The sequence below is a fragment of the Pseudorca crassidens genome, chromosome 2 (genome assembly GCF_039906515.1).
Source record: "Pseudorca crassidens isolate mPseCra1 chromosome 2, mPseCra1.hap1, whole genome shotgun sequence".
Lineage (NCBI taxonomy): Eukaryota > Metazoa > Chordata > Mammalia > Artiodactyla > Delphinidae > Pseudorca > Pseudorca crassidens.
In genome coordinates, this window is record NC_090297.1 from 26,018,371 (window position 1) to 26,030,471 (window position 12,101).

A 12,101-nucleotide genomic window follows, 5' to 3' on the forward strand; every position below is an offset into this window, starting at 1 on the left:
ATTTCATTTTTTTTCAATGATCTCTAGTTTTTATCCCATTCTTTTGACAACAGCTTTGTGCTATGTTTAGAAAACTGGTAGGGTGCCTTCTATCTCCAGCAATGTGGTAGACTAGATACCCCAAACAGCCTCCCCACTGACAATAAAGAAAACTGTGTCCTGACTTAAGAGATAGCAGGGAATCTTCAGAGGTCAAAAAATAAGTGAAAGTAGGAATCTCCATTTCACTTAGAGTAAATGCCAGTCAACTCACCAGCCTGAGGGATCCTTTTTAAATGTAAGTCAAATCATGTCTCTTTTCTACCTAAAACCCTTCTTTGGCTCCTGTCTCACTCCATATTAAAGCCAGAGCCCTTACAGTAGCTCCCGCAGCCCTTTGTGATCTGACCCTGTTTCCTCTCTGACCACCTCCCCCACCCTCTTCGCCTTGCTCACCCCACTCTAATCATATCAGCCTCCTTGCAGTTCCTTGAACTCACCCAGCATGTTCCTGCCTCAGCATCTTTGCACCAGCTTTCCCCTCTGCCTGGATCACTTTTCTAGGTACCACACTGGTTCACTCCTCACCTCCTTTAGGTCCTTGCCCTAAAGGAGGCCTACCCTGACACCTTACACCTTATTTAATATTACACCTGTACCCCTCACCTGGTCTTTTGTTTTTTAATTACTTTGTAAAACAGTATATAGCTTCTTTATTTTGTTTTCCTCCCTCCTGCTAGACTATAAACTCCATGAGGACAAGGATCTTTGTCTATTTTGTTCACTAGTGTGTCCCAAGCACATACAACAGTGACTGTTCAAATATGCGTTAAGTGAATTAATTAATCCAGAGAGAAAACCTAACTCTGAAACTGGCTTTCTCTCTGGGAGGTGTATACTGAATCCTTTTAGCACTGATCTTCAGTTTTCATAGTTGTGTGTGTTCCTAGGGACTAGTCAAGATAGAGAATATGATAGGACCCCTCACATAAAGCTGGGAACCCTGAAAAAGTACATAATCATTAGTGTAAGAGAATATTAGGAAAAACTCCCACAGAGGAGGACAGCAAGAAAACTTGTCTGTTTTGATCTTATTAGTAGTTGGAAGAGAGCAAAAAAATGAGAATTTGAAACCACAAGCCGGCCTTTTCTTGGGTTTGTTGCCCAAATTCATATTAACTGTGTGGTCTGAAAAACATCAAGCCTAGAATTCATTTTATCTTGCAGAAGCAAACACAAATTCTCTCTGGAGGAGGAGTTCTCAACCTAGGCTTTTAAAAATTCTCACAGATAAATTTCCAAGGTACATGCGATCACAATAAAAAATCACAAAACACAAAGAAACAAGTCACCATGAGGGGGAACCAGCAGAAGCAATAGACAGCAGATTCAAACCTGCAATTACTACATGTACTGGAATTATCTGATGCTAAAAATAAAAATATTTACAATATTTAAAGAAATAAAAATTGAAAATATGACCCAAAAGTAAGCAAATATAAAAACATGAACTAGCAGATTTTTAAAAGAACTAAATAGAACTTCTAGAAATGAAATATATGAAAATTGAACTTATGCACTGGGTAAGAAAGATATTAGAGACAGTTGAAGAGAGAATTAGGGAATGGGAAGATAGAGCTGAAGAAACTGTGCAAATGTAGCACAAAGAGACAGAGATAGGAAAGAAAATAAGAAAGGCAAAGGAAGTGGTAGATAGAATGAGAAGGCATAATGTCTAATCATAGTTTCAGGAAGAGGTTGTATCAGGATACAGAAATGAGACAAGTAATTTGAACAGGGGAATTTTAATATAAAGAATTGCTAACTTTAAAGATGGTTAATTACTAAAAAGGATAAAAGCAGTTACTACCCCTGGTAAGGGAGAGTGAAAAAGGAAGAAACTTAGAGGAGGGCTTCTCCCTCCATGGCTGAGATTGAAACCTTTAAAGAGAGACTGTGGCTGTTACAAGGATGTGCAGCCTACCAGTGGCAAAGAAACTTTCAGAGGGTTCCCAACACAACTGCATCACAGAAGCAGCCTGCTGCGGAGTGGAGGGAAGCTTGTTGGACTGTGCAGGCCAAAGTTGAACTGTGGGGGCCACTGAAGTGAATGCAACCAGACCCTCATACCCTGAACCAGAGGTGGCCACACAGAAAACATCAGGCTAAAAGGAGGAAAGTCCTTTCTTCCTGATCTGTTCTTGCAGTGTCTTTCCAGCAACTTCTATTGACAAAGCCTAACATAGAGGTGGATAGTAAAGAAGAAATGTCTTACTCCAGCATCACAAACCAGGGCAAAGAAGGGTGGATTTGGAGCTGAGAGGCAAAATAAATAAATTAAAATTTAAAAAATTAATAGCTGGCAGAGAGTTAATAAAATGTAAGAGAGGAACACTTATTCTTAGATTTGGGAAATCCAACAAATTCCAAGTATGTTACCTAAAAATAAATCCATACCTAGACAACATATTAGTGAAACAATACCAAAGACAAGGAGAAGATCATAAAACTAGTGAGAGAAATGAGACAGATAGAAGAATACCTGTAGAAGAATGTTAATTAGACTTACAGCTTATTTTTCTCCTGTAACAATGGAAGGCAGAAGATAGTGGAATAGCAGCTTCAACCTATCAACCTAGAATTTTATATCCAGCAAAATTGTTTTTCAAGAATGAGTATGAAACAAAGGCATTTTCCGACAAGCAAATACTGAGAGATAGATCTTCACTAAAGGAAATTCTAAAGGATATATTTCAGACATAAGGAAAATTATCCAGATGGATGGTCTGAGTTGCAGGAAGGAATGATGAGCAAAGGTAGGTAAATATGCGGGTATATTTAAAGGATCACTGACTGGCACCAGCATCACCACCAACAACAATTATGTGACTAGAACAAGACCCTGAAGTTTATTTTACTCTTATGCAACTGTCTGGATGCAGGCAATTCAGAGCTGGTATAGTGGTTTCATATTCACATGGAACCATATGGCTTTCAGCTGTACCTGTTTCTAGGTGTTGCCCCCATCTTGGTAGGTGCATTTTGAAGCTCCAGCCATTATAGGAAATAAGAGAAGTCTCTCTGCCAGTTGTCTTTCAAGGAAATTTCCTGAAAGTACTTATGCTTTTATCTTATGGCCATAACTACCTGCAAGGGAAGTTGAGAAATATAGTCTTTATTCTGGGTGGACATGTGCCCAGCAAACATTGAAGATTGGAATTGCTGGGGGTAGGCAACTAGCAGTCTCTGTCACAAACAAGATAGACTAAAACACTGGATAGCAATAGAATGTAAGTTGGGAGGTAGAGTGACCAAGCTGGTCTTCTAAGATTTTGAATTGTTTGAGCAGAAGGTAAAGATATCGATTAATTTTAGATTTTATGTTAGGTATGCATGTTAAAATGTAAATGTCTACAGTAACCACTAAAATAATAGAAGTTTATTAAAATAGTTTGGTTTGGAGAGTGGCATAAAAACATAGACCAGCAAAACATAGTTGACAGCACAAAAAAGATCCACATATATCTGGAAACTTGATTTGACAGCACTTGCAAAGCATATCGTTAGGAATTGTTTAATATATGATGCTAGACCACCTGATTGTCCATATGCAAAAAATGAAACTGGATCCCTATCTTACACCATACATATATATAAATTGCAGAGACCAATACAGGAGAGTATCTGTTTGGCCTTGAAATAGGAAAAAACAGTGAAGAATATCTTTAAAACCAAAAAGGAAGACTGATGTTTGTCTACATTAAAATGGAGAGCTTCTGCTCATCTGTTAGTGAAAGGAAGGAGGCAATCATAAAGTGGGAGAAAAATACTGAAACACATATAATTGATAAGGGATTAGTAGAGAGAATATATGAAGGATTCTTAAAAAGGAAACAGAGACAAATAAGAATCTTATGAAAATAAGGGGAAAAAAGTGAAGCAGAAAGCAATAGAAATAGGGGCAAAAGACTTTAACAGGCAGTTCACAGAAGAGGAAAGCCAAATAGAAAATGCAAAGGTGCTCAACCTCATTGGTAATCAAGAAAATGCAAAGTAAAAGGAAAACAAGATACATCTTCTACCAACTAGGTTAGAAAAAAATGTAAAGCATGACAATATCAAGTGTTGGTGGCATATAGAGAGTTGGATCTCTTAGATACTGCTAGGTGGAGTTGGTATTTCTACTTTGGGAAACAAGTTGGCATTATTTAGGTAAAGTTAGACATGTGTACACTCTCCCAGCAAGTTCCTAGGTATATATTGCATAGAAACTCTGGGTATGTGTATTTGAAGAGATGTCAGAATGTTCACAGGAGCAATTTCTATAATACAAAACGTTGGAAACAACCTTAATGTTGTCTTGATGCTGGGCAATAATCAAATAAATTACAGTGTATTCCATACAATGAATTCTATGCAGCTTATTGTGAATTATATCTACATGCATCAGTTGGATGAATCTTGGGAATGTAAGTTTCAAATAAACAAAAAAGCAAGTTGCAGAGATTACATACCCTATATTTCCAATCATATACATTTTAAAAAGTGCAAAATCAAATTCTAAATTGTTTAGGGTTAGGTATACTCATGGAAAAAAGTAAAGCAAAAGAATAATGAAAACAAAATTCTGGATATGTGGGTCTGAGTCCTGGCTCTGCCATATAGTAGCTGAGTAACATTAGGCAAATTACTTAACCTCTCTGGGCCCTGTTTCTCTCGTTTCTTCATCTGGAAAATGAGGGGGCTTAACTTTAATTACTAAGGTTGCTTCTAGTTCTGAAATGAAGCCATTCTAGTGTATCTCCATTAAGTTAGAGTTGGCTCCTTATTTTAAATAGTTGTGGGGTTTAGTTTTGTCTGTAGTTTTAATCAAGAAGGGATGCTATAGGCTATTGAATGCCATGTTGACATGTATTGGGAAAATTTAATTTGAATTGTAGATCTATATTTTCCATATTATGATGAAGCCAGTGATTGCCTTGCTCATATCATCCCTGCCTTCCATTTAGAGACAAATTAGCTGATCATTGAAAGTGATTCTTTGAATATGAGTGTGGATTTGATTAGCTAGGGATTCATTTTGGATTTTTGCCTATATGTTCACGAGTGAGATTTTGATCATAGGCTTTTATTCTGTTTCCTCTTTTTCCTTTTTGTGTGCAGCCCTTGCTCATGCCATTTTTTTCCCTTTGAAAATATTTCTGTATACTTTATGCAGTATAGGAGTTAATTGATTTATTGTTTAAAAGTTGGGGAACTATTTAGGGATTCCATCAAAGCCATGTGCCATTCTAAATGTTTCACCTTGTTTCATCTGTGGGTCTGCTCACCTACTGGGTCTCTTTGAGGAAAGCAGCGATTCAGGTGCAGCTAGGAGGCACCTTGTCTGGGACCACCTGGAGTTCTGCTGCTAACCCCCTCCAGAACCTGAAGCAGGTCATTTCTTCTGAGTTTTCTCATCTGTAACATGGGAATTGCAACTGCCTCCCAGATGAGGTGTGAAGTAGTGGTGGGCATGCTTGGTAAAGTAGGAACCCCCTGCCCTCTCTCTCAGAGGGGGCCCTAGTAGCAGACTGGGCATCTTACATTTTTACAGGTGCCTGTCCATTTCCATTCAGTTTTCCGACTCATAAACAGAGCTGAGACTTACAAGCCTGTCCCCACATGCTTTTGGAACATTTATTTTGCATATTCCTTTTTTGTTTCCTTTTTCTTTTTAAAGGTTTTAAATGATAATTGCATTATTTCCTGTGAAGTTTTAAAATCTTTCTTTTCCACCCATTTTTAATTTATACCACTACTAAGAAGTGAGAGAACTCTGATTATAACTCAAGGGTTCCTTTTTATCTTATTGTGGAAGAATCTTTGGAACCTATTTCCTTAAGGATCCTCATGGATACAATTATATAGCATTTCCTCTCACAATTCTTTAAAGGTTAGCTTATTGTTTTTTTTGTTTTTTTTAAGTTTTTTTAAAATTATTTATTTATTTGGCTGCGTTTGGTCTTCGTTGCTGCGTGTGGGCGAGCAGGGGCTACTCTTTGTTGTGGTGCGTGGGCTTCTCATTGCGGTGGCTTCTCTTGTTGCGGAGCACAGGCTCTAGGCGCGCGGGCTTCAGTAGCTGTGGCATGCGGGCTCAGTAGTTGTGGCTCGCGGGCTTAGTTGCTCTGCGGCATGTGGGATCTTCCCGGACCAGGGCTCAAACCCGTGTCCCCTGCATTGGCAGGTGGATTCTTAACCACTGCACCACCAGGGAAGTCCCTAGCTTATTGTTTTTTAAGAACTGGAGCTAAGGGAAATAATTCAGAGCAACTAAGATGAATTTTACTCATTAACAAGAAGCTTGTGAACAAGCTTGTTAAGTTATATGAACAAGGATGTATTGGTTTATCTCGCTTTCCTAGAATGTGAGCTTCATGAGCACAGGAACTTTGTTTTTTTGTGTGTGTGTTCACTGATGCGTCTGCAGCTCCTAGATCAGAGCCTGGCATATAGTAGGTGCTTAATAAGTACCTACTGAATGAATTAATGAGTATAGGATGGTTCTCATGTTTGATTTTAATAATGTGCATGTTTTTCTTTATTAATGAGACAGTGGCTTATGCATTACCCTTTTGTCAACTATGAGTATTATTTCTGCTTATGGCACCCATGACTCTTCTCAGTCTGACTCATTCCTGCTCCTGGCTGAGGTACTGAAACACCTTTCCTTCATCCTGCATTCGTTTCCTCCGCTGCCTCCTTCTAGACTCTTTGATGGCTTCCATTCGTACCTTCTTTTTCTTTCTTTTTGGCTCTTCCTCTTTCTCATCACTCATGTATTCCCTATTCATTTATTCATTCATTCACTTAAGAAATATTATTGACAAAAGCACCTACAGTATGCCAGACTGCTAGGCTTGGAGGAGATGGGGGTGAACAAGACTGTCATGATCTCTGGACTCATGGAATTTATAGTCTGACAGGGAAGACAGGCCTGGGTGATACATTTCATAAATATCTAATCATAAATCATAGTACGTGCTATGATGACAAAGCTTGGGGAGCCTTAGGAAAGTTTCCATGGGGAAGCTGAGATCTAAAGGAAAATTAGGAATTGGTAGGTTTGGAGCCTCAGGGAGTAGCATGGGGATGGCTGGGGCTGGGGGAAGGGAAGCAGGGTTTACCTGGGGAGCCCAGAGCAGCTGGACTAACTGGAACGAGGGGCTTTCAAGGGCATGATTCAGCCAGGATTCGCTTCTGTCCCTCTTTCAGTCATGACTCCTCCTCTAGGACCTGCCTGGCAGGATCCCTACACTGTGACAAACTGCAGTGATATCTTGGTTGTCCACAAATGGCCTATGTTACAGATTTCTTTCCTGGATTTGGAAGTCACTTAAAAAAAAATAAAAATTTTATGTCATTGTTAGTTGTGTCTTTGGGTAAGTCACTTAACCTCTCAGAACCTTAGTTTCCCTGAAATGGGAGTAATTCTATCTACCCTGTGAGGTCCTCTGTGACCTCTGGCAGGTCACCCTGTGACTGTCTGTGGGAGGCCCGTCTTCCTCACCAGACTGAGAGCCCGAGGGAAGGAGGGAGGGAGGGTCTAACTCACTGGTGTGCTTCTAGCTCCTGTTACCAGGCCTAGCATGGAAGGAGGGGATCGTGGAGGCCTGCATAGAAGAAGGAGCCCCAGGGCTGGGTCCAGAGGACAATCTCTGATTTGAGGGAGGGGGTAGGGCTGCAGAGGGGGGGACCCACCCAGGGTCTGGAAAGTGGCAGACACACCAGTGAAGGCCCAAGCCAGGAGCTGACAGCAACACCAACAATAATAAAGATAGTGCTAACTTACTGGGCCCTTGCCATGTGCCAGACACTGTTCTACATGCTCTACCTGTACTCATTTATCCTTTCAGTAGCCCTGTGAGGTAGGTACTGTTATTATTCCCATTTTACAAATGAGCAAACTGAGGCACAGAGGGATAAAGTATCTTGCCCAAGGTCACACAACTAGCAAGTATTGGAGTCTGGATGTAAGACCAGGCACTGTGGCTTCAGAGTGTAGGAAGCAATGAATGCAGAGAAGTGGGAGGGCCTTAACTGCAGGCTTAGAGGCCCATCAAGTCTTTATTCTATTGGCTGTGGGAGCCATGCAGGCTTCGGAGGGAGGGGGTGCTCAGGCTGTGCACGTATGCCCAGGAAAGCTGACCGTTGTCATCCTTCTCTCCTGCAGAAACCATCCACGGAGCAGCCCCTGTACAGCAGCAGCCTATGGGGCCCAGTGATCGATGGCTGTGACTGCATAGCTGAGGGCCTGTGGCTGCCGCAACTACATGTAGGGGACTGGCTGGTCTTTGAGAACATGGGCGCCTACACCGTGGGCATGGGTTCCCTCCTCGGGGGCACCCAGACCTGCCGCATCACCTATGCCATGTCCCGGGTGGCCTGGTAAGGGGGCCCTGCTGGGAAATGGAGTGGGGGGAGAAGGGAGCAGCCTGGGCAGAAGCAATAAGAGGAACCCCAGGTCTGGGTCCCTGCTCCTGGGTAACCCAATGTGACAAGTAGCTGTTGGCTGCTGATTCCAAGTGAGGCCTGTGCTTGGCTGTGGCCATGAATGAGACTGAGCTTCCCTTGAGGAGCTCAGAGTCCCGTGAGAGACACAGAAGCAGACAGACACTCCTGATAATGCAGTGCTGGAGGGAGGCTTAGAGCCCAGCTCCCAACCCAAGGCCCAGATCTCCCTCCCTGAGGAAGGAAGGATGAAGCCAAAGCCTGGTGGACGAGTGGGAGTTAGGTGGCAGGAGGGGTGGGAAGCGGGTTCCAGGCAGAAGGAACAGGGAGCGAGCATAACTTCAGGAAACTACACGAGGTTGGTCGGGGCTGGAGAAGGAGCAGGGTTGGATCTGGGAAGGGACTTGAAGGAAGTTGAGAGCTGGTTTGAAGCCTGAAAGACCGCTCTGACTACTGGGTGGATTAAGAGAAGATGAGGGCAGATGTAGATAGGGCTGATCACTTGGGTGGCTGCTTTGTGACCCGGGAAAGTCAAAGACTCGCCTGCTCACTGAGCTCGCCCACGGCAGGCCAGCAGTGGGATCCAGTGAGGCCAGATGGAAAGAAAACTAACTCTAACCCTAACCCTAACCCTAACCCTAACCCTAACCCTAAACCGTTGAAACTTTCTGTCAGGCCCTACATTAGGCACCTTTTGACGATTTCCTTTTACCCACACAAACAGAGGTCACTTGCTTGAGGTCACACAGCTGGTCAGTGATGAAGAGGCCCCCTCTTTGGGGGCTGGGGTAGTTGGGAGGGGCTTTTATAATAGGCCCTCAGGAATGAGTGCAGCCTGCGTCCCCAGGGACATGCTGGGTTCCTGAGCCTCTTCCCTGCACCCCCCACCCCCGCCCACCCCCACCGGAACAGTGCTACCAAATGCCAGGCCTGACGGGGCTCAGTATCAAAGTTGCATGTCATTTATCCAGTCAACAAACCTGTTGTTTCTACTCCCTGCAGGGGCACAGGATAGGCTGATGCCACCGTTTTGACATCAGGGGTCTGTTTTGACAAGGCCTAAAAAACAAAAGTAAAAAAACAATAATCACACAGACTTCCTTATCCCATCCTGGCACCGTCACCAGCAAGCACAGTTGGATGAGGCTGCAGGGAGTCAGATGCACTCATTACTTAGGAACACAAAATTTTGATGTATTAAAACGGCCATGTCAAAAAATTCCCCATATTAAAGGGGCCTCATCAAAATGTCCTACTTTAGAGTCTGGCTCTGTGCTGGGTCCTGGGGGGTAAAAGAGCATCTGAGAACGTGGTGAGCCAAGGCGCAGACCTGCATACATAGACCCTGGCATAGAGAGTGCCAAGGTCACTAGGGAGGGAGGGCCAGCAGGCTGGGGAGGGTGGTCAGGGCTGCTTCTCAGGAGGCCTGATGGGTAAGGAGGGCCAGGCAAGCTGACAGGAGGGTAGTCTGGGCCAGGAGGGGTAGGGGCTTCAGAGTCTAGTCCATCCAAAGAATTTTTAGTAGCTCTGGCTGGCTGGAGTGGACTGTGGGGAAGAATAGATCAAGAAGAAGCTTGGAGGCCCAGGTTGGACTTGATCTTGAAGGCAGTAGGGAGCCAGTGAGGGGTTCTAAGAAACTTATCTTTCAAAACCCATTTTGAAAGATAAGGAGACAGAGGCTCAGATAGGGGGTGCTTGGCCCAGAGGACCTCCCACCTGGAAGGGAACAGCCTGACTGGACTCCGCAAAGATACTGACTACTGATTTGCTGCTGAATTGCACATATCGGCAAAGAGGGAGGCCTTCCTGCAGGTGGGGGACTAGAATAGCCTGGAAGTATGAAGGGAGGGAAGGGAAGATGTAGGTGGAAGAGGGAGGGTTTTGTGGGGAAGCAGAACTTGGCAGAAGTAAAGGACAGGCTGTCCTGCTGCCCCTACCCCCAGGCCTCTTGACACTGAACCCAGTGCTCTTTCCCTGTCCTCCTACCTAGCGTCCACCCCTCCTCACCAAGTGTTTACCATGTACCAGCCTGCTGTTGGGGCCACTAGGCAGTGAGTAACTCAGACATATCCCCTGCCCTGCTATAGTTGGAGGAATGTCAGGGAAGCAGGCATTGAACCCTTGTTGCTATGAAGGAGTACACTGGGCTGTGGGACTCAGCGAACGGTTGATGATGCAGGCAGAGGCCGGATGTGCACAGGCCTAGGATGAGACGTGAGCCCAAAAGATGGCTGCTGTGGCTGGCAACCAGGCAGCACTGTTGTGTGTGATGGGAGAGGCTGGCAGGGGCCAGATCTTGTGGGGCCTGAGAGTGGAAGGAAACTGCTGGCGACTCAAGAGCAGGGGTTTGCGTTTTGGGAAGATGAACCTGGGTCAGAATTGTCCAGAGGGGGCAAGAGCAGATCAGGGAGACTGCACTTTCCCGGCTAGAGATGGTGGTCTCAGCGGGAATGGAGAGAAGCAGGTACCTTTGAGGATGCTCAGGAACTAGGCTCAGCAGGGATCTACTGGGTGTGGGAAGAAGACAACGTGTGGCAAGAGCACGAGCCGTTTATTAACGTGGGGATGTAGGAGAAACAGCTTGTAGAGTTTTTGAGGCGAGGCAGATGATTCTTTTAAAGTACTAAGCTTGGGATATGAAGAATGTGGGCACTGAAGTGAGCATTGGGTTGAGTCCTAGTTCTACCACCTTCTAGGGTAGAAGATGTGACCTTGGGCAGGTAACTTCTGAGTCTCAATTTCCTCAGAGTAAAATGGGGTCGATAATGTCACCCTTATAGGGTTTTGGGAGGATACTAGATACTGTAAGCAAAGTGCCTGGCCCAATAGTGGGCACATCAATGAACGTGGGTTCCTCTCCCTTGTGGGGGTAGACTATGGGGGAGAAGGGAGCAGCAGAGGAAGAAGGGGCAGCAGGCCTTCCCCTGCCCCTGCCCCTGGGTTCTGTGGCCCCAGTGGCGCCAGGTCTTCCAGTGCATCGGCTAGCAGTGCCTGGCCTGCGGGCCCCGTGCTGGCTGCCTCCAGGGACCCCCTCTCACTTGCAGGGAAGCCCTGCGAGGGCAGCTGCTGCCTGCAGAACAGGACGAGGACGCCGAGGGCACGTGCAGGCCTCTGTCTTGTGGCTGGGAGATCACAGACACCTTGTGCATGGGCCCTGTCTTCACCCCGGCGAGCATCATGTGAGCGGGGCCCGTCCCCCCGCCCCCGGAGAACCCCAGCGGGGCCGCAGAGACGCCTCTGGGAGCGGAGGGGAAGGTGGCGATCAGGAGCACCCTCTGGCCAGGACTCCGGCGCTCGCTCTGCCGGCCCCACGCTCCCCCTGCAGTGTTTCTGCCCTGTAAATAGGACCAGTCTTGCGCTCCCTGTAGTTCAAGTATGCAACATAAATCCTGTGCCTCCCAGTTGTGTCTGCCTCCTCTGCAGCGCCAGGGGCCTGGTCAGCCAGGTATGGGGGGGTTCTTGGGGTCTCCCTTGGTCTGCTTCCCACCTTTGTAAATATGAAGCGAATAAATATTTAGGTTGTTTAATACGCCAGTGGAACCCGGCGGTTCAGTCCACGAAGCAGCCTGGGTGAGGCCAGGGCCGAGACTTCCCCACCCTACTATGATAACCCCATGCCCTCTGCTTCGGTC

The 12,101-nt window shown here is 45.3% G+C and overlaps 1 protein-coding gene across 11 annotated transcripts in view; it reads left to right on the forward strand.

The window, feature by feature from the left end:
- Positions 1–11,870, forward strand: part of AZIN2 (antizyme inhibitor 2) — a 33,665-nt gene extending 21,795 nt beyond the window's left edge. For 10 of the 11 annotated variants that reach the window (XM_067725354.1, XM_067725353.1, XM_067725361.1 and 7 more), the window contains 2 exons: positions 8,192–8,406; positions 11,514–11,870. In XM_067725354.1, coding sequence (XP_067581455.1) covers positions 8,192–8,406; positions 11,514–11,652 — 354 coding nt within the window. In that variant the 3' untranslated portion in view covers positions 11,653–11,870. Of the gene's footprint in view, positions 1–8,191; positions 8,407–9,471; positions 10,317–11,513 lie in introns of those variants that run through there. The other variant, XM_067725363.1, reaches the window with a different exon arrangement.
- Positions 11,871–12,101: the final 231 nt, after the last annotated feature.